Below are 27,810 nucleotides of genomic sequence, written 5' to 3'. Positions count from 1 at the left end.
AAAAATTTAGCCAGGCATGGTGGCACACTCCTGTAATCCCAGCTACTTAAGAGGCTGAGTCACCACAATCCCTTGAATCTGAGGGGCGGAGGCTGCAGAGAGCCAAGATGGCGCCACTGCACTGCAGCCTGGGAAACAAAGCAAGACTCTATCTTTACCAAAAACAAACAACAAAAAAGCTAGTGATTATGTATAACTTTGCAGATAACTTTTATCAAATAAAAAAAACACTGTGTTACGGAAAAACAACTCACAAGTTTACGCCAATTACATTAGATAGTTAAATGGAATTAACTAGTCCTTGAAATGGAATACATAAAACATAAATAAATAGCTTTAACTATAATTTTTTAAATTAAAGGAATAGAGTGGCTTCTCAAATCACTGGAAGAAAAATGATGCTTAAGCAACTAGTTACCCATAAGAAAAAAATTAATGTCCTAAATTATACCATGTACAGTAAGTTTCAGAAAAATGGAAGCAAATATGCGGAATATTTTTTACTAATTTGACAGCTGGGGGGAGTCATAAGCCAAACTTTTGACTACATAAAATCTTAAAGCTTTAATACAGTGAAAGACATCATAAGTTACAAAATAATGGACAGAAGAGACCTGCAACATATAGAAGAGAAAAAGGATTAACTGTGCAGGGACATATGTAATTTTACATGTGTGTGCACACACCTGTGTGTGTCTGGGTATAATTTCCTCTCTCTTACACAACAAACATCCCAACAGAAAAATAGACAAAGAACATTAAAAGGCATTTTATAGCCAAAAAAAAAAAAAAAAAAAAAAGTGTAATAGGCATTTAAAATGATGTTCAACTTACAAATAAATGCAATACAAATAAAATTCAGAGATAACATTTTTAAAAATTGATGAGAATTGCAAAACTTAGTAAGACTAATGAACTGGTGCTGCCAATGGTATACTTTTTATGTTGATACTTTTTGCAACATCCATAGCCTTACACCTAAGATATTAAAAATTTACTATACAGAAATACCCCAACAACACACACAAAAAAAACCCCCCAAAAACTCTGCAATATAGCTTATAAAAGCTTTGTTTCTGCAACAGTAAAAAATTAAGAGTCAACAAGGGAACTGGGAGCATTCAAGATATTTCTAAGTTAAAAAGAAAAGAAAGTTGCAAAATAATATGTAGTATAATTCCATCTTTGTTTTAAAAAACAACATATACATTGGCTTATTACGTAAAATTAAATTGGAAGAAAAGTACCAAATTTTTAATAACTGTGACTTTTAATGGATGAAATTATGAAGAATGTTCCCTCTTTGTATGTCTGTTAATCTTTTATTTAACATGAATGACTTCTTAAAATGAAAGAAAAGGCAATGACTTATACGTACAAATTCTGAGGTGGTTTCTAATTCAATGTTAACATTGAAAATACAGAATTTAGGAGTAAGAAGAATCTTCAAGTCTTTATTTTTTAGATATCTTTACTGGAATTATCTAAGAGATTAAATAACAGTGTTTGCTTCTATTTGGGGATGAGTGTATGAACAATCAGAAGTTTGGCCATGAGTTGCTAAGTATATAAACTGGGTTACCATTACATGGGGGCCCATAGCACCATACTCTGCTCTACACTTGGGTATATGTTTAAAAATTCCATTACAAAATTTTAAGACAAAACCAAAAACAATGTGCCACCTGAATAATGCTACAGAATAATAACATACTCCCAAATAACAGAACTAGCACACTTAGCATATTTTGAAATGTTTATTAATAGTCACCCCACTCTTTTCTTAGTAATACTTTGTTTCTGGAATTTTACGGGATAGTATATTACTTTGATAAAATGCAAACTTTAGTTGTAGAATATATAGTCTGTACAGAAATGTCAAATCTAGCAGACAGCTACTGGTAAAGTTATTCCTCTTACTAGGTATCAGAGGAGTAAGGTAATTTTTGTCACCACCAATTAAAAACTTTTACGAAATAGGACTGTTATAAAACAATTAAACCTTGCAAATGCACTAGTCTCCAGGAAGAAAGTCCTGGAGGAAATTCTGCTTATTAAAATTGCAATTTTAGTTTCCATTAAAAGGAGAATAAGACAACAGAAGATGGGTTGGCAAGACAAATTATTTCTTAATGTCAGTTGAGCTTATTTCAAATGAGATAACGTATCTACACCAGGTTGGGTTCAGTACAATTCTGACTCCTCAACTCATTTATCTAATTCAGTCATCTTGATTATAGCCTCATGGACTTCATTTTCAGAGAAAGAATTCTGTAACAAACAGCCTACACAACATGCTGATTACTGAACAGTTAATTCTAATTAACTTGGGCATGGCAAGAGAATTTTGATAAAGTCCTAGAATACAAATATAGTCTGCTTATACTGGACTAACTTATACAAAAACCCACAGCATAGTCTCCAGACAAAACAAGAGAGTCAAAGAGATCTAATTTAAAGAAACAAATGAGAAAATTAAAATCACAAATAATTTATTCTTCCGTTAGAGTTGATACAGTTTTAAATAGCAACAAAGTACACAGTGGTGGAAAATTGGCACAGAACCTACAAGCATTTCAATCACAATAAGGCTGTCCATGCTTTATCTGTTCAAACTTGATGTCCATTTTCTACTGACTAAGTTGAAAGAAAAAAACCTATTCTGGCCAGGCACGGTGGCTGACGCCGGTAACCCCAGCACTTCAGAAGGCCGAGGTGGGCGGATCACCAGAGGTCAGGAGTTCAAGACCAGCCTGGCTGACATGGCGAAACCTCGTCTCTACTAAAAGTACAAAAATTTGCCGGGTGTGGTGGCAGGTGCCTGTAATCCCACCTACTCAGGAGGCTGAGGCAGAAGTACTGCTTGAACCCAGGAGGTGGAGGCTGAAGTGAGCTGAGATTGCACCACTGCACTCCAGCCTGGGCAACAAGAGCAAGACTCCATCTCAAAAAAAAAAAAAAAAAAAAAAACACACACACACAAAAAAAAATCTATTCTGACCTTGAAACACACAAACACACACTCTCTCTCTCATACACACACAGAGACCCACTGAAATTCCTCCTTTTGATTACAGTATGTTGAGAACAGTATGTTCTGTTTATTCAAATTTATGGCACCCCTTCTGTTTTGTTTCCAGTTAGAAGCGGGAAAAACCAATTCAATTATAAAAAATACATCTTATTCCCTGGGCATAGGCAACTGTGATGAAAATAGCAACTTACCTTTGGGCTAGATGTTTTCAGATTATGCTTAAATAACCGTGGTTAGACATTTTTCAATGCATGCTTTCCTGCCCCACCAATCTCCCTGAATCCAGCTAAAATAATCAGGCAAAGGACAGTCTCAAATAATGATTAAAAATATGCCATGCTAATAAAATAATAAAGGTTATCTAGAATGCAACCTCTGTGCTTTAAAAACAGATAGAATAAACCTCATCAATAAGCATTTTCCTAAATATCTCTTTGTGTTATATTAACCAACATAGAAAAGGGAAAAACATAAAAGTGTCCCTTTATAAATGATACTATTTCCAAATAAGAAAGTTGAAATAAAGGTTTGTAAAGTCTCCTAAACTATTCTGTTCAATAACCAATTATCCCTCAATGTTACAAAATAAAATTACTGGATCAATGTTGACTCTTCTTTGATATCATTTATAAAATGTTTTGATATTACTAAGTTCCCTGATAACTCAAACAAGGTAAAATTAACACTTTCATTTTCAGTTATTGCTATTTTAGAAGAGGATTACCACTTTCATTTACATGAAACTGTTTTACCAAAGCCTCCTCAGATCCAACATAAAGTAATTCTTATTGCCTCACATTTTAAAACAGTATTATAAATGATCTTTATAAAAAGGTTTAATCCACAAAACTGGAAGGCTTTTAAAAAATGTCTTTTTACTCAAAAGTATCACAGTGCCCTTGATTATCTAATAGATAAAAGGGATTTGAATTTCCTCTACGAGAACAGAACAGTGGACATATGGTGTGCTTTGTCTTCCCCTCACCTTTATCTATATAGCACATCATTTTGAGACCAAAACAATCAAGCATCTACCATGCTCCAGTCCACATCAACAGAGGATTTCTGATTCTGTCCAGTGCGTAGTGTACCGCCTTGCATATTCACCACATGAAATAAACATAATATACAAAATATTGCTGCTGTAAAAAGTGTACATTTCCCTCTTCCCCTTACAAAAAAATCTGTGGAAAAGTAATAAATTCCCTTACCCTTCATAAACATACAAAGCTGTTCACACCTTTCAGTCTGTAACAGTCCATTTGAAACACAGTTCCAAAATCATTACAAATTGGTTATGTCATTGCATTTTCTGTCCAATGTTGCCATCTAGAGTAGAAATGTGAAATCAAGAGTATTTTTGAGCTACTAAAGCCTTTTTTATAACTAAACCACAAAGGCTGCTTACTGATGAAACAGCCACTTATCCACAAGGTTTTTCCAAAAACTAGATGGAATGGAAGGATCTCTTCACAGGGAGGTGTCCACAGTGCTGAGGTGACAATATGGCTGCTAATAGATACTGGCTATTGGAATGTAAGTACTTTTTCACTGCTGGTAATTTCCATACTGTCCCTAAAAGATAAATTTAAAAATATAATTAGATAATAGTTACAAACGAATCATTTCTAACATTGTAATACCACAAAAAAGCGGCTATACCTACAATAAACAAATTTTTTTATATCTTTAGGTACACCGTATCACCCTGTAATTTCTTCTGATATTATATTCAATTACAAATGAATTTCATAGTCCAAAATATGCTAGGGATTAACAAATAAGCCTAGAATAATACTTGTCAGGGTGGGAACTTAAATGTTTAGTGAATTTTGTTGAATGAATTGAGCAGGTATTGAGTGAGAAGTTCTAGTTCTAAACTCTGATGTAATATATATGGAATGGAATATATATGTATGAAAATATATGGAACGTAATATACATATATGAAAATGGAAAAGTATGTGGGAGGTAAAAGGTAAAGAACCTTCTATCCATACTAACATATTTGAGCCTTTCCTTGAGGTCAACAAAGTGTCAGTAGAGGTATTTAGACAGGCCACAGGGACATAAAATCAAGGAAAGTTGGTTTTTTTGTGTTGCCTGTTTTGTTTTTTTAATAAGGTAGACTTGAAGACCCTCAGGATGACAGGATGAGACAGAAAGGGAATATAGATAAAAAGGACACAATGAAGCAGCACAATTCTGTCAGTGGGGGTGAACAATGTCCAGTATACATCTGTTCAGGTTAACTTTTAGAGAAGAGAAGCAACATCTTTTCCTTTAAAACAGAAGAACGGTAGAAAAAAAGGACATACTATGAAATACGTATTTCATTAAAAATTTCTTAAATGTGTTCAAAATAAATATTCATAAAAGCACTAATTTTCAAAAAGCATGACTCACTGGAAGCATATAATTAGTTAACTGTTTCCTTTGGCTAAACAACTCCCTCTCCAAGTCATAATATAACTTGAAAACATTCTACACTTGAAATACTTCTCTACCATAAGAAACGGTACCCTAAAAATCTACATTTCCACAGAAGTAAATACACATGACAATGTGTTGAATGTCACCATAGATATGATGGAATAATGAATTAAACAGAAATAAGGATTTTTGGGGGCTGGGCATGGTGGCTCACACCTGTAATCCCAGCACACTGGGAGGCCAAGGCAGGTGAATCACTTGAGGTCACAAGTTCAAGACCAACCTGACTAACATGGTGAAACTAAAAATACAAACTAAAAAGACATAAAAATACGTCTTTACTAAAAATACAAAAATTAGCTGGGCGTGGTGGTGCACACCTGCAATCCCAGCTACTTGGGAGGCTGAGGCAAGAGAACTGCATAAACCCAGAAGGCGGAGGTTGCACCACTGCACTCCAGCTTGAGCAACAAAGCGACTCCATCTCAAAAAAAAAATGAGAGATTAGCGATTTTACACTAGTGTGTTTTACAAAGTTATATTCAGTTAAAGTCAATGATCATCTTGAAGGATTTATGGATAAAATGACATCATGTCTAAGATTTGCTCTAAAATACTCTGAAAAAAATAGTGTAGGGGGCAGATAAAACAACACTGGCAAAATGTTGATAAACTGATGAAGTTGGGTGATGGGTACACAGAGGTTCACTATACTACTCTATTGTATGTGTGTAAAATAAACATAATAAAAGGTTTAAAATAAGAAACTTATTGCTTAGCATACTGGAGCTTATTATTCCATTGTTAGATTGTCTAAATATTAAATCTGAGTTTAAGTCCCAACTCTATTGCTAACTTCCGATTTGAGTCTAAAAAAAGCTCTGTTAGACTCAGTTTCTTCACTGAGCAGTGGGAGAGTAACACATACATCTCTGGATCACAATTTCCCTTCTGTTAATGGCTACATTAATTCCTGTACCTCATTTGTTATGATGCTTAAATCATAACAAACATGAGAGGACATGAGAAAGGGCTTTTTAGAATTATAAATCAGTGACTCTCAGTGCTGGAGGGAAATACTCCCCTAGTCAATGTGTACAATGAGATGCTAATGATGAAAGTGAGTTGCAAATATAAATGATGTGAAAGCAGAAGAGAGGTTAAGAACCACTGTACCATAATAAGCTATAATTTATCAACTATATTATGAACTACTTGAAGAATGAGATCAGGTCAATAATGTATACCAAATAAATTATATCCAAGCAACTGTGAACACTTATGGAAAAAATACTCATCATCATCATCATAAATATGGAAAACAAGACTCAGAAATTAAGTATAATTACAAAATAGGTAAGTTCTCTAAGTCTTAGCAAACTTAGGAGAGTTCAGACAGGAAAACGCTAACATAGCCTAAATTAATTAGAAAAATATTCCCAAGAATGTGGGAGCCTTGAGAAAATACTAAGATCTGAATAGCAGAAAAAAGAAAAGAAAAGGGGGCAATTCAAATAGAAGCAACAGCTGAAACAAAGGCACAGAGGATAAAATATAGAATACTTAGGGAAATGAGAAGAAAGAATATGCAATAATGAGGAGTAGAAGCTAATAATATACCCCGATAATAATATCTTAGTATGTGTCACACATTGTAGTAAGTGCTTTGTGTCCGTCTATAATCTATATAGTAAATATTATCTCCATTTTATAGATGAAGAAATGGAGGCACTGAGAGTGTATGTAATTTGGCCCATACTTGATCACAATGCTAGGACCAAACAAAATCACAATCATGCCTAAAAAGATAAGCTGTGTATCTGTAACCATTAACAAATTCGAAGGTGGCATTAAGGATTAAAAGTATGGGTTTTGGAGCCAGAAACCAATTCCTAGTGCTAACGTCACCACTTAACAGCTTCTTATCCTTGGGCAAGTTGCTTAACCTCCCTTGAGTTTCAATTTTATCATCTCACAAGGGCAATTATAATCTCTATTTTAAAAAGTTACTCAAGAAGAAAAACATGAAAATGTTCTGTGAACTACTCAAGTACTCATTAACAGTATGGGGGGCAGTGTGGTACACAGTGAATAGAGCATGGGCTTTCAGCACTCAGCAGTAGTCATGCAGCTTCACCATTCCTCAGTTGTGTCATCTTGAGTAAATCACTCGAACACTCTAAGCCTCACCTTCTCTCTCTTTACTTCTTCAATTTTTAAAAAAATTCCTCTGACTACAGCGTAATTTTAATGGGAAAGAAGACAGTATGGAAGATCCTGCTGTGATGAAGATGGGAGATGAACACGGTCTAAACTAAGATAAGGGAGTAGGTTAGAGAGAAATGGCTGGATTCAAAAGCTTTTCGAAAAGAAGATCAATAACATTTGTCATTTATCAGAAAAGGGAGGAAAACAAGGGACACTTAAATATCAAATAGGCACTTGGCATTCTAGTTTGGTGATATACTCCTCTCTTTGATATAGAATACAGAAAAGTTTTGTCAGAAAAAAATACAAATTTATTTTGTTTCTGTTACATCTAAGCAGAGCTGGCGAGTAGGCATCTGATTTCCAGAAGAGAGATCCAGACTATAAATAGAGATTTGGGAGTCAACAGCACGGTGAACTGAGACCTTGTGAATAAATGAGAATGCCTAGGCAGAGTATATTGAATGAGAAAAGTCCCTAAGGTAGAAACCTGAGCAATACCAACATCTTTACATTTCTTTCCTTCATTCTATTTATCTAATCAGTTTAAAATCTTAACATTATTCCTTCACAATACATTTTAGGGGTTTCCTCTTATCTCTGGTCTTGTGATCATGCATTCAAATCTAGAAAGTAATGGCCTTATTTACTCAGTGGTTTATACTTTATTCACCAATATTTATTGATTATGTGCTGTGCTCTACTAGGTGACAGAGACTCAACAGAAATAAAAACAGACAAAGCGATGCTTTTAAAGAGGTTACATTCTAGGGAAAGAATATGACAATAAACAGTAACAATCTGTCAAATGAAGAGAAATGTTGAAAAATTAATGCGCATTTCTATTCAAGATGGATTTATTTGGCAGCCTGAAACAATATTAAAAAAAAAAACTACACAAAGCCTATGATAATCATATTCAGGACACACAGGACAGAGCCAACAAAGGACAATGATCCCTCAGACATGGTAAACAAACGAGGCCAGCCCTCTGATTACCACAGCTAACTGCCTTCAGAGTTTCCAGTCTGCAGTACATGAAGGGGAACTGAGGCTAAGTCTGCCAGATGTTCTGACTTAAGGCGATAAGGCTTAGAGTCTGGAGAGAAAAAGGTAGCTAGAGTTAACAGGACACAGTACCCTAGAAGAAAGATCTGCCTAAAGAGACAACTCTGGAGATCTGCAGAGGAACCCTCCTCCTATTCAGCATAGTACAGATATGCAAATGTGTGAGGAAAATACCCAAGGCTGAGGCAAGAAACACCCAAAAGGATTAGGGGAAACAATACTTGTTTGTCACATAGGAACAGAAACAGTGCTTATTCCCATCTGCCAGAGTAAAAAGCCTTACAATCGAAAGGGCATTGGGCAAAATACCCAAAAGGCTCTTACCTTACCAGTGATGAATATTTAGCCCAGGACTAAACACTGCTCTTTATCCTGCCTAAAATATCTTAAAAGCAATTTCAGAAAGTTCAAACTGTTTGTAACTTACTAAACTGAATCCCAAAGCAAAACTTAATAATATTTCTAGGCATACAAATATCTTCATAACCCAACAACATAAAATTCACAATGTCTAGAATCCAATCAAAGATTATCACACAAAGGAGGAGAGAAAAAAAACCTGATTAAAACTGACCCTAAAATGACACAGATTATTAGAGTTGGCAGAAGAGGATATTATAAGAATTATACTTGTATTCCATATGTTCAAAACAATTAAGGAGAGACACGGAAGATATTAAAAAGACCTAAACCAAACTTCTAGAGATGAAAACGACAAAGTCTGAGGTTAACACTCAACAAACTCCAAGCATAAGAAACACGAAGAAATCGACACCAAGGCATGCTCTCACCAAATTGCTCAAAACAATTTGTGCAAGAGAGAAATTTCTTCAATCAAACAATTTGATAAAGGGAAAATCTTAAAAAAAGAGAAAAAAGACATATTAACTACAAAAGAACAAAGATAAATGACAGCAAATGTCTCCTTGGAAACAATGTAAAGAAGAAAAGAGTGGAACATCTTTAAAGTATGGAAAGGAAGAAAGGAGTGGAGCATCTTTAAAGTATGGAAAGAAAACCAAAACAAACTGTCCACCTAGAATTCTACACCCAGAGAAAATGTTTCAAAAATGAAGGCGAAATAAACATTTTTTTTCAGACATACAAAAGCTGATTATTACCAGTACACCTGCATTTTAAGAAATGTTAAAGTCCTTCAGGCAAACAAAAATGATACCAGAAAGAAATATGAATCTACACATAAATAATAAAGAGCACCAAAAATGGTAACTACATGGGTAAATTTTAAATTTTTTTCCCTTACTAGTTAAGTATCTCTAAATGATTTTTCTTAGACAAAAATAAATTCAATATACTGTGGTATTTATAGCATATACAGAAGTAAAATTTGTAACAGTAACATAAAGATCAAGAAGAAAAGCAGAATATCTTATGGTTCTTGCACTATATATAGGCATACTATCACTTGAAGACACTGAGACACGCTACATAGATGAATCTCGAAAATATTAAGTAAAAAAAAAAAAAAAACCACCAGTCACAAAACTCCACATACTGTATGATTCCATTTATCTCAAATGTACAGAATAGGCAAATCCATAGAGACAGAAAGTAAACTACTGTTGCTGGAAAATCTCCAAATATTTGAAAACGAAATTACAGACTGAATATTTAAGTATTTAAGGCTGAGTAGTTCAAGGGGAATGAGGAGTGACTGCTAACAGGTTTATCAGGTTGGTGAAAATGTTTTAAAATTAGAGGGTGGTGATGGTTGCACTTTTTTTTGAGACAGGATTATTAGCTCTGTCACTCAGGCTGGAGTACAGTGACACAATCACAACTCACTGCAATCTCAACCCCCTGGGTTCAACCCCCTGCCTCAGCCTCCTGAAGAGCTGAGACTACAGGCACATGCCATCGTGCCTAGCTAGTTTTTTGTAGAGGTGGGGTCTCGCTTTGTTGCCCAGGTTGGTCTTGAACTCCTGGGCTCAAGCAATCTTCCTGCCTCAGCTTCCCATAGTGCTATAATTATAGGCAGGAGCCACCAACCCCAGTCTACCTTTTTGAATATGCTTAGAAACCACTGAATGGTATACTTTAGAATGGTGACTTGTATGACATGTGAATTATGTATCAATAAAGCTGTTTTTGTTAAAAACATGAGAAAAATCAAAGGAAGGCAGAAAAAGAGGAAAGAGAGAACAAAAACCAGATGGGACAAATAGAAAAAATAAAGATGATATACTTAACCATATACATAATCACACTAAACATGTCAAAAATCCCAATTTAAAGGCAGCAATCGTCAGATTGGATTTTAAAAAAAGCAAGATCCAACTGACTACATATGCTGTCTACTTGAAATATAATTCAAATATAAAAACACAAATGTTAAAAGGATGAAAAATATATTATTCTAATACTAATCAAAAGAAAAGTGGTATTGCAGTATTGATATTGGACAAACTAGATTTCAGAGCAAAAAATATTAGCAGGGATAAAGACAGTTATTTGACAACGGTAAAGGAGTAAATTCATCAGAAAGATTTGAAAATCTCCAAATATTTGAAAATAAAATCGCACACCTCTGATGTGTCGTGGGTCAAAAAAGAAATAAAAAGTGAAACCAGGATGTATTTTGAACTGATTAAAAATAACAGAATCGGATACAGTTTAAGAGTACTTAGAACTAAACATCTATATCAGAAAGAAAGACAGTTCTTAAATCAACGGGACTACAACTTCAAAGTTAAACTGGAAAAAGAAGAACAAATAAAATCCAAGCAAGCAGGAAAAAAAAAACAAATAATAAAATTCTGGGCAGAAATCAAAGAAACAGAAAAGCAAATGGGCAAAAGGCAATCAATAAAATCAAAAGCTGTTTTTTGAGAAAAATCAATAGGTAGATTAAAACTAGCCAGATAAATGAGGATAAAGAGAGAAAACACATTATTAATATCAGAAATGAGAAAGGTAATATCACTATATAGAGATATTAAGTGATGATAAATTATTCAACAACACAGATAAAATGGACATCTCCTATGAAAAATACACAAAACATTTACTCAAGAAAAAACCAGATAACCTGAATACCCCCTATATTTCATGAATTAAATTTATAATTTAAAAATTTCTCACAAAAAAAACTACAAACCCAGATGGCTTCACTGGTAACTTGCAGCAAACATTTTAGAAAAAATAATACCAATTTTCTGCAGATCTTTCCAGAAAATTGAGGGGAGGAAATTCTTTCCAACTCACTCTATGAAACCAGTGCTACATCAATAACAAAACCAGACAAAGATGTTACAAGAAAAGAAAACCAGATTCCAAAATTTGTCATGAAAATACAGATGTTCCTTGACTTACCATGGGGTTATGTCACAATTAACCCACTGTAAGTTGCATACATCATGTAATTTATTAAACACTGCACTGAATGATTGTATGGTTACTAGAAGTAGAGCTTCTACTAAATGTACATCACTTTTCACAGCATTGTGAAGTCAAAAAAAACCCGTAAGTTGAACCACTGTTAGGTCAGGATGCATCTGACTGGGACTACAGGCACATGTCACCATGACTGGCTAGATTTTTATACAGGTGAGGTCTCACTTTGTTGCCCAGACTGGTCTTGAACTCCTGGACTCAAGAGATGCAGATGCAGAAATTCTTAACAAAATTTTAGCTGATCAACCCAACATATAAAAAGAATATACATCATGACCAAATGGATTTTATCATGACCAAATGGTATGCAAAGTTGGTTTACATTTGACACTCAAACAATATAATTCAAAAATTAGCAAACTAAAAAAGGAAAACCATAATTCCCTCAATAGATAAGGAAAAATCATGTGACAAAATTCAACATTTATTCTCAATAAAAATTCTCAGCAAACTAGAAATATAACACCTAATAAAGGACAGCTACAAAAAACCCTACATTAATATCTTATATAAGGATGAAAAACTGACAACTTTCCCCCTAAGATCAGGAACAAGACAAAAGATGTCTACTTTCACCATTTTTATTTAACATGGTATTGGAGTCTCTGGCTGAGGCAAGCAGGAGGGTGGGGAAGGAACATGGGGGAGTATTCAGATTGAAAAGGAAGAAGATTTTCTTTATTTGCAGACAACATGATTTCTATGTTTGAATATTCAATGAAATCTGCAAAAACACTACTAGATGTGTGATTTTAGTAAAGTTATAGTTTTGATAAAATATCAATACACAAAAATAAGCTGGCATTTGTATGGACTAGCAACTAATAACTGGAAATTAAAATTTTAAAAAATTTACAATAGCATCAAAACACATAAAATACTTAGAAAATAAATGTTAAGACCTATATACTGAAAATTATATGACACTGTTAAAATTTTAAGGGACACAGGCCACGTTCATAGGTTGGAAGACTAAATAATACTGTCAATTCTCCCCAAATTAATCTATAAATTCATGGCAATTCCAATCAAACTCCTAGTCAGCTTTTATGTACAAACTGACAAGCTGATTCTAAAATTTACATGGAAATCCAAAGAACCTACAGTGCCAAACAACTTTGTATAAAAAAAAAAGTTCAAAAACTAATACTACCTAATTATAAAACTTATTATAAAACTTATAAAACTATAGAAATGAAGACGGTGTGGTGCTGGCATAAAGATACATAAACAGATCAATGGAACAGAATAGAGTTCAGAAACAGACACATGTTTATGGACAACTGATTTTCTGCAAAGGTAAAACGACAATTCAGTAGATAAAAGATAGTCTTTTTGGCTGGGCATGGTGGCTAACGCCTGTAATCTCAGCACTCTGGGAGGCCGAGGCGGGCGGATCATAAGGTCAGCAGATCAAGACCATCCTGGCCAACAAGGTGAAACCACGTCTCAACTAAAAATACAAATACAAATAAATAAATAAATAAATAAATAAAAGTAGCTGGGCGTGGTGGTGCACGCTTGTAGTCCTAGCTACTTGGGAGGCTGAGGCAGGAGAATCACTTGAACCTGACAGGCAGTGGCTGCAGTGAGCTGAGATCGCGTCACTGCACACCAGCTTGGTGGTGACAGAGCGAGACTGTCTAAAAAAAGAAAAGATAGTCTTTTCAACAAACGACGCTGAGAAAAATAGACATGCATCAGAAAGAAAAAAAGCCATGCAAACTTTATTTCGTACTTCACAGCATACATAAAAATTAACTCAAAATGAATCATACACTTAAATGTAAACTCTAAAATTATATAACTTCTAGAAGAAAGTACAGGAGAAAATCTTTGTGACCCTCAGTTAGGTAAAGATTTCTTACACATATGATCCCAAAAACATAATCCATTAAGAGAAAAAAACTGATAAACTAAACTTCATCAAAATTTAGATTCTCCTGTCTTTGAAAGACACTATTTACAGAATGAAAAAACAGACAGGATGAAAATATGTGCAAATGATACCTGATTAAGGACTTGTATCTAGGATATACAAAGACCTCTTAACACTCAACAATAAAACAAAAAAGAATCTCCAATTTAAAAATGAGCAAAAGATTTAAACAGACACTCCTGAAAAGAAGAAATATAGATGGCAAATAAGGGAGAGAAGATGGTAAACATCATTGGTCCTTGGGGATACTCAAAGTCATGAGGTGTTATAACACACTTATTAGAATAAATAAAATTTAAAAGACTGATTCATACTACATATTGGTAATGAGTTAGGAAGAATATGGGAGAAATCATATACTGCTGGTAGGAATGTAAAATGGTAGGAATGTACAATGGTACACTACTTTGGAAAACATTCTTGTAATTTGCTGAATTAAATATATACCTATCATATGATCCAACCATTCCACTCCTAGGTATTTACCCAAGAAAAATGTCCCCAGGGACTTGTCCATGAACGTTCATAGTACTGTGTCTGTAAAGCCAAATGTCCCATCTGTAGATCAAAGGATAAACATAGTACTTTGTCTGTAAACCCAAATGTCCCAACTCAATGGACAAACAAATAGTCATATAATGGAACACTGCTTAGTAATAAACAATTATTGGCACAAACAACATAAGTATCAAAACAATTACGCTGAGTAAAAGAAGCCAGATAAAAAAGAGAACATACTGTATTATTCAATTTCTATACAATTTTGGAAAATGTAAACTAATCCACAGTTTAATTAAAAGGTCAGTGACATGGTCTGGAAAGGGGATGCAAGTGGAGGGATTTCAAAGGGGCACAGGGAAAACTTTTGGGCATGATAGATACTCCATTATTTCGATTCTGCTGATGGGTTCACAAGTGTGTATAAACATGTCACAAAAGATCTGTATACTTTTATTACATGTAGTTTAATGGTATGTAAATTATATTTCAATTAAGCTGTTCAAAAAACTATGAAAAGGGTGGGGAAAAAGAGTGATGCAATGGAGGGTGCTACTGTGTTAGGTGGTCAGTGAAGGACTCTCTGAGATGATATGGTGACATTTAAGCAGAGATTTTAATAAAGTGAGGTTGGAGGCACTGCAGGCATTCAGGCAGAAGAGGGGGTAGCAAATACAAAGGTTCTCAGGTAGAAACTCACTTGATGCATATAAGAAACAGCAAATAGGCCAGTGTGACTGAAGCAGAGTGAATTAGGGCAGCAAGTAGTTGGGACATAAATAGGCAGGCACGAGGAGGGTAGCATAGGAGGTAGGAACACAAGTCCTATACGGCCTTGTAGGCCAGTATATCATATGGCTTTTACTTAAAACATCACAGGGTTGTAAGCACAGAGTTGACTAATGTCTTTAAAACATTACTCTGGGCTCCATGTGCAGAGTATCTTGTAGAGGAGGCAGGATAAAATCAAGAAAACCAAAAAGAAGGATATATTGCAACAGTCCAGATGAGTGCTAGTTGTGACTTTCAGTTGGGTGAAAGGAGACTGTGAAAAATGGCTAGATATTGGATATATTTTGAAGGAAGAGGTGAGGAGATTTGCTAATTGACTAGATGTTTGCTTTGCAAAGAGGGGCATCAAAGAGGACTGTAGGTTTTTAACCTGAGGAACAGGAAGAATGGAGCCACTGTTTATTGGGATAGGGAGGACCGATGGGGAAGTATCGTAGCAATTTCCACCCTTTTAATTTCTCCCCTTTTATCTTGCATATTGCTATAAGAGTAATCTGCCTAAACTACAATTATAATTATGTTAGTATTGGGTTTCAGAATCTTCATTAGCTTCATTGGCTCTTCCTTGGTACTTCACACTTAAATATAATATTTCCCAAGGAATATTTCTCAAGATCTGAGTTAGAAGCTCCTTCCACATAAATCTTAGCTTCTCTTATCTAAGTATTTATCACACTATATCATATCATATGTTTACCTGCCTGTAGCCATCTAGACTTAAGTTCATAAAGGCTGAGTCCATGTCTATCTTATTTCCCAATATGTTCCCAATCTTCACATGGCACTTGGCATACAATGGTTGCTCAATAAACATTTGCTTAATGAACGGCTTTAAGTTTAGGAGATTTGGAAATACATTGACTTAGAAAGGAAAATGGTGAGTTTAGTCTACAACATGCTAAAGCTGAGGGAATCCAAAGACAAGAGATGTTCTGTACATTTGGATAAAAAGGAGCTGAAACTGGGTTGAGAGGTAAGAGCTAATACTGAAAATAGAGGGCAGGATGATTCAGAGGCTAGAAAAAAAAAACAGAGTCAAGAACTGGTATTAGGGTAAAAAAAAAAAAAAAAGGAAAACCAATAAAAAAAAAAAAGAATGAACCAATGTAAACGCAAGAGGAACAAAATGGTTCAGAAATATAGAAGCTAAAGAAGACCATTTAAAAATGAAAAAGGAAAATGTGCCAATAGCTAAAGTGAGGTCAAGGAAGACCAAGATAGCTGACTATTTTACCTCTGCAGGACCTACTACAGTATCAAACACGTGGAGAATAAATTTTTGTTGAATGACGGAATACATGATCAGAATCTCACTTTTTAAAAAGTTCAGCTGTAGATTAGAATAAGCCTAAATTTGTTCTGCTCAGGAATCCTGCCTTTAAATACTCACTAGCCACAACTTATTTCACTTCTAAAACTTAATAAAACCTCCAACTGATCCTTATGTTTTGTTCGAGTATATTTTGGAAAAATATTACTTATCTATTCTTGCTTTTTGTATCTCCCTTGTCTTAAATAAGAAGTGCCAATACAAGAGGGTTGCAGGCGTGAGAGAGGGTTGATAAACGAACTGCTCACGCCTCAAATTCTAGTTACCACTGCATCTGAGTTTTTCCTCAAACCAGATACCCACGTTGGCCCTGAAAGCCTAAACTGCATATTAAAGACAGTTCCATGTTAAAAAATAACCTATTTTAGATAGTTTAAGTGGTGAACAAACCAGACCACCTTCACTGAAAAGCACAAACCTGAAACCAGCCTAAAGGAATTGCCATAATAAATCATTTCCATAATAATTCAGAGAATATATAAGTACATTCATAAAACAATGACTGTGGTACAAGTCTGAGGAGTTTAATGACAAAAAGAAGAAACTTAAATGAACACTGGGTTCAAGGGAATCAGTCATCATAGGATGAGATACACTTCTAAATATCTGAAAGTAGAATGACAAGTAGAGGAGAAATAACAGTTGAAACAATAGTTATGTGTGTGGAAGGAGGCAACAGAGGGCGGAAAGTTTGAATTTAAAGAGATGGGATATTACGGGTGTGAAGGAAGTGTAGTGGATATGCTGGAGTGAAGTGGAGTGCTAATGAAAGCATCAACACAGATGGACTCCACATCTCAGTAGCTCAAGGCAAAGTCTCAGCAATAAACATCAGGGAGGATCATAGAAATCACTAAGGTTACCAGAGGTTGGGAAGAAAAGGGATGAGAAGGGATCAAGGAGTGGGAAATAAATGAATTAACACTGAACTGTATGTACACTCAAAAATGGTAAATATGATAAACTCTGTATATATATTTTACCTCAGTAAACAAAGTATGCCTGAGGGTAAAGACCAGAGAGACAGAGAGAGAGAGAGAAGATATATGTAGTTGTCTTATGTTACGGCCATGTTTTATATGACAGAGTAACTATGATCAACTGTGTTATTAAATAGTATGAGACTCAAAAGTGACATACTTTTTAACAAATGTACCATAAACATTCCCTCATGAGGGAAACATGAGGCTTCAAGTTAAATTTAAAAAAAAAAACTTGGCCGGGCACGGTGGCTCACGTCTGTAATCCCAGCACTTTGGGAGGCTGAGGCGGGCGGATCATGAGGTCAGGAGCTCGAGACCATCCTGGCTAACATGGTGAAACCCCGTCTCTACTGAAAAGACAAAAAATTAGCCAGGCTTGGTGGTGTGCGCCTGTAGTCCCAGCTACTCGGAAGGCTGAGGCAGGAGAATGGCGTGAACCCGGGAGGCGGAGCTTGCAGTGAGCCGAGATTGTGCCACTGCACTCCAGCCTGGGCGACAGAGCGAGACTCTGTCTCAAAAAAAAAAAAAAAAAAAAAAAAAAGTTCACCTAATCAAGAGTGAACAAACAATGTGGCAATTCTGTAGCCGTTCAAACTACTTACCTGGTCGTATCCATAAGGCCTCTGCTGGGGTGGCTGTGGTGGTCCAGGCTGTGTTGGTCTATATCCTCCATACTGCTGACCTTGTCCCTGTGGGTAGTTAGGATACTGAGGACCTGGACCACCCTGTGAAGGACCTGCAAATAATTAACACAACAAAAACCCACATAACAAGTTAAGTCCCTGGAACTCAGGGAAGGATTTGAACTGGAGAGATGTTACAATATTTTTCTATCTAAACTTAAAAAAGATAGTTTGGTACCTTGATTTCCTCAAATGCTTTCTGAAATAAATCTGGATGGTAACAATAAGAGTAAAAATACTGTAATGCTACTTCACTGTAATTATTGTACTATGCCCTAGCCATTACAAAATATATTTCAAAATGGGTAAAAAAAACTCAGGGAGTTGTAAAGCAGGTTAATTCTATGATGATAAGAAAATTAATCAATATATCTGGTAGCATTAACCAGTATGAGCAAGAGGAAAAAGAGAAAGCAAGAGGCAGATTCAAAGAAAAATACTGAAATAACTTCTGAATAAAGTGGAGGAATAAATGATATTTACAACTGTATGACTCTAAATTTATATTTGCAATCACCAAAAGTATATGTCTATACTATGCATTGACAAATTACCAAAATATTTTAAAACAGAAACTAAAAACTTGAAAACCCACAGGTTACATGTGAAAAAACTTGATTCAAAAGTTACACTGAGAATTAATCACCTTTACTACTTTATCCATAAAAATGATTACAAATTCCAGAGATGGCAAGGGACTGATTTGGTTTGCTAAACAATTATGTCTGTTTTATAAACTCTACTACTTTCCATTGTAAGGAATGCTTCAAAAAGCATAAGCTGGGCTGGATATAGTGGCTTACGCTTGTAATCCCAGCACTCTGGGAGGCTGAGGTGGGCGGATCACCTGAGGTCAGGAGTTTGAGACCAGGTTGACCAATATAATAAACCCCGTCTCTACTAAAAGTACAAAAATTAGCTGGGTGTGGTGGCACATGACTGTAATCCCAGCTACTCAGGAGGCTGACAGGAGAATCGCTTGAACCTGGGAAGCAGAGGTTGCAGTGAGCCAAGATCGCAACACTGCACTCCAGCCTATGCAACAAGAGTGCAATTCCGTCGGAAAAAAACAAAACAAAACAAACCAAACCATAAGCTGAAAAGCTTTGACACTTAAATGTTTTCTATCATAGCCATTCAAAACCTGCCATAAAAACACTGATTTCAGAGAAAAGTGTCAAAAGAGAACAAGTTTTCAAGCTTAAATAAATTATATCAATCTTTTATTTATTATATATTCACTTATTAAAACTTTATCTCTAGTGGAAATAAAGGTTTTTTTGACAATACAAGCCTATAGATAAACAAAATAGAAATTTCTCTTAGGATTCCTGATGTCTAACAAAATAGCATTTAACTATAACATACTTTAACAAAAATTAAGCTTTCTTTCACCCTCTCTTACCATTGAAGATATTTGGAAGGTATTTCTCTTAAGTCAACGAATTGACCTGATTTAGCTGTATTACATCTGTTTTCATGCAAATGCAATCAAACCAGAATACTGTATTTATTCAAAGTATAAATACTAAGTAGTCACAAAATGAAAAGACCGTTTGGGAAGGGCAAGAAAGTTCCTTTATGAAAGAAAAAAACCCATGGAATATTTCTAAAGTCACATCTAGAATTTGGAAATCAGAATTTAACATTTTTAGAAAAATACCTGACTCCCAATATCTGACTGAGTTTCAACATACACGCTGAGGGGGCAAGAGAATTTCAGTCTGACCTTATTTCTAAGATTTGCTATCACAGGTAGACAGAGATGTCCACAGCAATGGCAGAGCTTAAGTCAATGACTAAAAATAATAAGATATTACCTATGTGAAAAAGAGACCCTGGTTAGGAAGAGGTGGATTCAGTATTCGTAAGCAGCTACTTTCCTTTAAAAAGAGTTATATCTAAAATGGTTATAGTAGCCTGAGAGTTAAGACTGAAATATTAGGTCCTCATCATTCCCCACTCCCTAAGTTAGTCAGATATCCAGGTAGTAGGTATTGTAAGTGAGTATATAATAGGAAAATATTGCTACACTTCCCCCAAATTCTGTATGATACATAGCTGCAATAATTCATCCCGATGGATATGTATATTGCTATTTAACTAGGGAATGTCAAAAACATTTTCATTATGCATTCTGAATAGATCTCATTTTTACTCAAAAAAAAAAAAAAAATCAGTATATCTTAAAAAAAACTGTATTGGCCATTAGTTTTTAAAAATAAATTTGCTAAGCAGATTATATACATACGGTCAATAATTATCCAATCATCAGTTTTCCAAGCACACACAAGGCTAGGCATGACAAATAGTCTGATAATTCATTTTTCATGTCTTTTAAATGACTCCACACCTTACCTTTACCTTTAGTCAATGAACCATCTCCAATTTGTAGTTCTTTTTAAATGGATTACTAGCTTATCTAAGAGCAACATTTTAAACCAACATTTTAATAGTAGACTAGGCTAAAACTGAATTTTCAAGTGATAATTCTTGGAAAAATAAGTATTAAACATCCACTTCCATATTTTAAAACAATCAGCACCACATTGTTTTCGTGATAAAAATAAACTGTACAAAGCTTTACCGTAGCCCTGCTGCTGTCCTGGGTAACCTTGCTGCCCTGGGTACTGCTGCTGCTGGGGTGGATATCCCTGTTGTGGAGGTGGTCCCTGGTATGCATCTTGCTGTTGGCCATACTGTGAATTTCCTACAGGATAATTGGAGAAGAGGAAAAAAAACTGAGAAGTCTGCTTAAGTAACTTTTTTCCCTCTAAGATGCATAGCCAACAACACAAGAACAAAATGAAATGCCATATTGATTTTTAGAAGTTAACAAAACAAAGAAAAAACTCAAACCAAACAGAAGGATTTCGGCCAAACAAACTGCAGTTAAAGCCAATTTTGCAAGGTTGAACTGCAGCATTTTCAGCGTCTCTGCCATACGAGCATTACATTTACTGGAACATCACAGTCATAAGATCATGACTATGCTAAATAAAATAAAAAAGACAAAATTAAAGACAGCTACAAGAGCACACACTAGCTACACGAGATCAGCAAGCTGTTTCCTAAAGGCACTATACTTATATGTAAAATTATACATATGTAAACACACACGAGAAAAAAAAGTTGGATGGATTTATGTTCAAATAGAAAATTTCCACTGAGGAAAAAATTATCTTTAATGTTTTAGTCTTTTTATTAATGTTAGAAATGGCAAGTCATGGTTATACATTTTAAATATTTGTAAGGAAATTATTTTGATTGTTTTGGGCTCCCTGCACCTTTCAAGACAGCCAGCAACTAGTATTCTACAAGAGCTTTGCATGGGTAGAAGTTGTCTTATGCAAGAATTTTCATTCCTGTAGAAGGGGATATATATGTGTATGTGTGTGAAGGTATATAGATACCTCCTTCGTAGTAATGTTGTGAGGAATCCTCATAAGGCCTATCGTAGCCTTGTTCAGGATACGACGGTTGCTGATAACCGTAATCATTATGACCTACATCAATTCGACAAGAGACAGGAAGAAACGTTAATGGCCACTGAGTGAAAACCCTAAAAATATTTAAACTTTCAGATAAAATTGAAAAAAAAGGAAAAGAAATGGAACATAAAAAATAATTTCAATTGCATTAGCCAAAGATTTACCAATGTGATTGTTTTCATATTGAGATAACGTGCAATTTTTTTAAAAGCAAAAAGCAGTAGTTTTAGAAACATTACACTTATTGTTTTAAATCTGATAATCCTCATTGAGGGAAAAAAAAAAAAACTATCTCCCATTTTAAAAAAAGAGAATAAAAGTATCTAGGTCTTTCACATGTAAATAACCTAAATTAAATTAGAATGAACAAAGGAAGTAATTATCATATTTTGTCAAACACCTGTTCTGCTGGTCTCCAATTCCACAGCATATGCTAAAAACAATGCAAAATATAAAAGAGCTCCATAAGTTTCTCCCCTGAAAGAAACTGAAAAATTTTCATGTTCTAACATTTACTTGCATAAACTTAAGTATCTCAAAGTATCTTCAGATACAAAATTATATATCTTAATGCTGCCATTTTGGAAATCTTTAGAAAATATTTCAAGTATCATAAACATACATCTTCATAAAATTAATATTGTGTTGAGAGTATATCTTCAGTTTTAAAGCACAATAAATTTTACCTTCGAGATAATTGGACTCTAGTGAAAAATAATAGTCTCACTCTCTTTTTAAGTTTCACTAAGAAAATGTAGGAAATAACCTTTTAGTTATCTAAAATCTAAACTCAATTTTACAAAAATGCCTAATTAAGGACACAGGAATAAAAATTACAAATAAACATTATTCAGTGCTCTAGTATTCTAATGTTCCCAAGCCACCTCATAAATAGCTACATGAAGGGTTGGCAAACTATGGCCTACAGTCTTAATATGGCCAGTGGCATGTTTTTGTAAATAAAATTTTATTGGAATACAGTCATGCCCATTCATTTCAGTATTGTCCACAGCTGCTTTCATGCTACAATAAGAGTTCAGTAGTTGAGACCAAGACCATATGGCCCACAAAGACTAAAGTATTTATTATCTGGCCCTTTACAGAAAAAGTTTGCCAATTCCTAATCTATATATTTACTAACATAAATATCCGGACATGAGAGAAAAGAGCCAATGTTGTTTACAAATATTAATTGTCGATATAAATAGAATACTCTATGTAAATGTCAGATATAAAGTAATACACACCTATGCAAAAATGATACCCTTCAAATTAAAATCCACTAATAAAATGAAAGAAAGTAACCTTAACGTTTTGATATTCACAAAATAACAAACCAGTATATTTTGAACAGAAAGGTTATACTATAACAAAACAAATTTCACATTTCAAGAGACAGCCAGGATCAAAATAACAATGTCAAGTTTAACTCTTTAAAATGTAATTAAAATTTAAAAACATAGAAACAATCATTTATTTTCAGCCAACTTCTCAATACATATAATTTAACAAAGATTTCACATCTTTAAAATATGTATAGCTTACAACCTTACTAAAGTTTTTAATTTTAAAAAAATCTTAATACCATGTTTACATATGAAAAGAAAAACAAAACAAAACAAAAACCAACGTCCTTAAGTACAAATGTACCTTTATGCTTTATGTATTAATAAAAAATGACAGGCGAGATTTTTTTCAAATATCCTAAATTATACCTTCTTGCTAGCTTACATGGGCTGCTAGTCAATGTCTGCTAGTACTTTAGCTTTAAGTTTCTTAGTTTCTCTGTTCAGTAATTTATATTTACATCAAAGGATCATATATGTGAACAAGGCTTTTGGCAAATCCTAACAACCCATACCATTTTGTAATGTATTTTTGAATTACTTTTTTCTTCTACATTGTATTACAAAATTTCCAAGCATACAGAAAAATGGATGAAACTATACTGTGAAAACCTACTTGTATGCTTGGATTATTGCTATTCAAATTTTCCTAAAGTACTGTGCATCTTACTAACCAATTTTTCACAAGCCACCTTCTACAAAAAACAAAAAACCCTAACTAAAAACCTTATTTCCAAATGCCTGTCCCATTCTACTCAATCTCTACACGGCTATATTATGGATATAATTTGGTCTCCCAAGTTTTTCTCAAAGGCAAGCACTAATGTAAACCTTAGTTTGTTGAGAAGTATGAAACATTAATTAAAATGATGAGACTTGGAAAAATAACTCAAGAACTATATTCTCTATGTATTTGTACAATGAATACAAGTCAACTAAGGGTGAACTTTATGTTATGTGAATTATATCTTAATGAAGCTCTTATTAAAAAAAGAGTAAATCAATAAACACAAGCTTTTGCTGAAATCAAACAACCCTAAATATATTACAAAAGGATCCTCTTTTATATAAGGATTCCAATGACAGACTGTGATTCCTGATGGTACTAATGGAACAGCTACACAAAATACACTTTGAATTAGATTATAAACTAATGCTATCATTGGTACTTTAGAGTACTGAAGTGTTTCTAAATTTAGAAGAAACAAATTGTTAGCTTCTTCATCCTCATTAAAATGTTTTTATATAACTCTCTACATGAATACTAGGCAGAGATAGAAAGTGGGAAAGTTAACATCAGGAGAGATTACCATCAGGGTAATACTGCTGGTTCATGCCTTCTGGAGGACCTTGTCCACCATGACTGTATTGGTCCCCATAATAGTCTTCCTGGCCTGAGTACTGCTGTGGTGGGCCTGAAAAATGACAACCAGTCAAGAAATAAATAATGTATTCTCTATGTCATCAAAGGCTTTCTTTCTAATTTGATATGAAAGATTATTTCTCAACTATAGATTCCTGTCTCCTGATACCTGCATTTCAGATACCTTTAGCTATTCATATACATACGCATACAGATACACACAGAGCAGCTCCACATACCACATTTACTAAAATCAATGTTAAGACCATACATGCAATATCAAAAAACACCAACTCAGAAAAACAAACGCTAACTTCTTAAAAATAGGTTCAAACTGGTAGCAAATGTATTTCCTTTGCTGTGAGGTAAAATTGGGTTTATTCCTGATCCTTTATTTAATAATTTTTCAAAAACAAAACAGTATTTTCTGTTGTAAATTAGTGAGCTTTTGATACATAATTTTATGATATAACTTTTTCCAGAAAATAATAGATAAAAAGAAAGCTGTGTATCAAGAAGTTCTTATCTACTTTGTGACAGCTTTGTACCTAGTAGAACCCTATCATTTGTTAAAAAAACAAAAAAAAGAAGAAAAACGAAACAAAAAGTCCTGACTTTGTCTAGATTAAAAGGTCATTAAAATGTACAGCCTTTCAATTACATGAGGTAGCAAATTTTCCAAATGGAATCTCACCCTGTTGAGGAGGTCTATAGGGAGGAATCTGTCTCTGACCCATCATATGATTGCCTTGATTAACTTGACCCATCATTCCCATGGGTGGCTGCTGTCCTTGGTAATGCTGTCCGCCTCCCTGTGGCATATTGTATTGCTGAGAAGGAGGCTGCTGATGCATCATTGGACCTGAAACAAGACACAACATTATATACATAATTTTTTGTATATAACTTTAACATCTCAAGAGAAATAAGATAATCTTTTATCATATAGTCCCCAAAATATATAATGAAATGCAGTAAAAACTGATTTCAAATAATAAAAATAAGTCTTTGAATTAAAACTCACATGCCTAAAATAATCTGCAAACAAAATAAAATAACCAGTCCATGGTGGTTAACTTGAAATCCGGCCGGGCACGGTGGTTCACGCCTGTAATCCCAGCACTTTGGGAGGCCGAGGAGGGCGGATCACGAGGTCAGGAGATCGAGACCATCCTGGCTAACACGGTGAAACCCAGTCTCTACTAAAAATACAAAAAATTAGCCGGGCGCAGTGGCAGGCGCCTGTAGTCCCAGCTACTTGGGAGGCTGAAGCAGGAGAATGGCGTGAACCCGGGAGGCAGAGCTTGCAGTGAGCCAAGATTGCACCACTGCACTCCAGCCTGGGCAGCAGAGCGAGACTCTATTTCAAAACAAACAAAAAAACAAAAATCCACTAGAAGATAATTCTTAGTCATTTTTTAAAACAAAATGACATAATATATGAACATCTTGAATGTATTTTCCATTACACACTATCTAATATTTATCTATACCATCTTTCTTGAGAAGATATCATCCTCATGCTACACTGGGAAATACACCAAAAGTAAACTTTACAAAATCACACAGCAAATCAGTGGTTAAACAAAGGGAAAGAAACCAAATCTCTAGATTTTTACTTTGTTCTTTTTCAATACTCATTATATAATGGTAGACAGGGAAACTATACAAACACTAGAATTTCTTTTTTTTTTTTTTTTTTTTTTTGAGACAGAGTCTCGCTCTGTCGCCCAGGCAGGAGTGCAGTGGCCTGATCTCAGCTCACTGCAAGCTCCGCCTCCCGGGTTTACGCCATTCTCCTGCCTCAGCCTCCCGAGTAGCTGGGACTACAGGCGCCCGCCACCTCGCCCGGCTAGTTTTTTGTTATTTTTTAGTAGAGACGGGGTTTCACCGTGCTAGCCAGGATTGTCTCGATCTCCTGACCTCGTGATCCGCCCGTCTCGGCCTCCCAAAGTGCTGGGATTACAGGCTTGAGCCACCGCGCCCGGCCTAGAATTTCATAAGTTTTAATTTAGGACAAAATCTTAAAAAGTCTTCTTTCCCTTTCCCAACTACAAGATTTACAACCTAAAAAGACCTCCTTGAAATCAAAAGGCTATAGTGCTTAATATGTTACAACACACATACATTACATAAAGACTCTCACACCTCTAAAAACACACAGCAGAGACATGCAACAAGCTGTAGGCTAAGAAATCTGAACTACAGAGTTTCCAAAGTGAGCAATACTGGGGTAGCCAAACTACCACTGCTATAGTATCACACTGGCAACAGTAAAAACATATCACAGGAAACAATCAACAATGGCCATAAAGACCCACATTGCCATCTAATAATGTTAAGCAGCTCCTGAGAGGTTTACTGGGCCAAGTTATGGTATGGTGAACTCATCATTTTGCCATTATAACCATTACTATCTCAGAAGTACGGATGAGTCCTTTCCCAACTTGCTGCTTATATAGCTACATATTCCTCCTCCCCCTTGAGTGACTTGGAGAAAATTTAAGTACAAAAGGCAAAGTACTAGAGAGCCTGGAAAGGTTTCACAGATGAAACTGCCCAAATGAGCCAAAGTTCACTATTTAATTACTTAAACAATTAAAAACAAAACAAGCCCACCTCTTGAAATACATTACTGACTTACAACAGCAGCAATGATATAAACAGAAAGACTTCACATTTCCAATCAGAAGAACCGTTTCAGAGCTGTTTTTCTCCTATTTGCCTTCCATGCTTCTGTTTCTTTTTTCCTTCTTTTCAATTTTATTATCATAAATGTGAATATAAGCCTCTCAAAAACTCTGGGACCTTTCTTTCAACAAGCAAATACACTCTTAGTAGAGACAAAGTGGCTGGGTGAGAGTAGAGGTGAAGAGAACTTAATACTGAATGTACCCTACAACACTGCCAGTTACATGCTTTCACAGTCATTTCCTATAAACTCCTAACAACTACCATAGGTAAGGACCCTAATTCTCAATTTTTTTAGCCAAGGAATCTAAAAATCAAGATTACACAGCTAACAGATATAAACTGAGAATAAGACAAACCTCAAATTTGATTTCAAAGCACATGTTTATTCTATTTTTCACTGCCTCTGTTAAAAAATAAGCTATAATAAATTTGTAAGCCAGGCGCAGTGTCTCACATCTGTAATCCCAGCACCTTGGCAGGCTAAGATGGGTGGATCACCTGAGGTCAGGAGTTCGAGACCAGCCTGGCCAATAT

At 34.9% G+C, this 27,810-nt stretch overlaps 1 protein-coding gene across 6 annotated transcripts in view; it reads right to left on the bottom strand.

Annotated features, from left to right (window-relative positions):
- Nucleotides 1-2,475: 2,475 nt before the first annotated feature.
- The window catches only part of SS18 (SS18 subunit of BAF chromatin remodeling complex), a 72,251-nt gene continuing 46,916 nt past the window's right edge, over nt 2,476-27,810 (bottom strand). For 3 of the 6 annotated variants that reach the window (XM_065533975.1, XM_015439777.3, XM_015439776.3), the window contains exons 6-11: nt 25,277-25,444; nt 24,530-24,634; nt 21,796-21,888; nt 20,970-21,092; nt 18,302-18,435; nt 2,476-4,609 (exon numbers count right to left, since the gene is read on the bottom strand). In XM_065533975.1, coding sequence (XP_065390047.1) covers nt 4,583-4,609; nt 18,302-18,435; nt 20,970-21,092; nt 21,796-21,888; nt 24,530-24,634; nt 25,277-25,444 — 650 coding nt within the window. In that variant the 3' untranslated portion in view covers nt 2,476-4,582. The remainder of the gene's footprint in view (nt 4,610-18,301; nt 18,436-20,969; nt 21,093-21,795; nt 21,889-24,529; nt 24,635-25,276; nt 25,445-27,810) is intronic. The other 3 variants (XM_074022695.1, XM_074022696.1, XM_015439781.3) reach the window with 1 other exon arrangement.

This window comes from Macaca fascicularis, chromosome 18 (assembly GCF_037993035.2).
Source record: "Macaca fascicularis isolate 582-1 chromosome 18, T2T-MFA8v1.1".
Classification (NCBI taxonomy): domain Eukaryota; kingdom Metazoa; phylum Chordata; class Mammalia; order Primates; family Cercopithecidae; genus Macaca; species Macaca fascicularis.
Note: the sequence above shows the minus strand (reverse complement) of the source record. Positions and strands in the feature narration are given on the sequence as shown.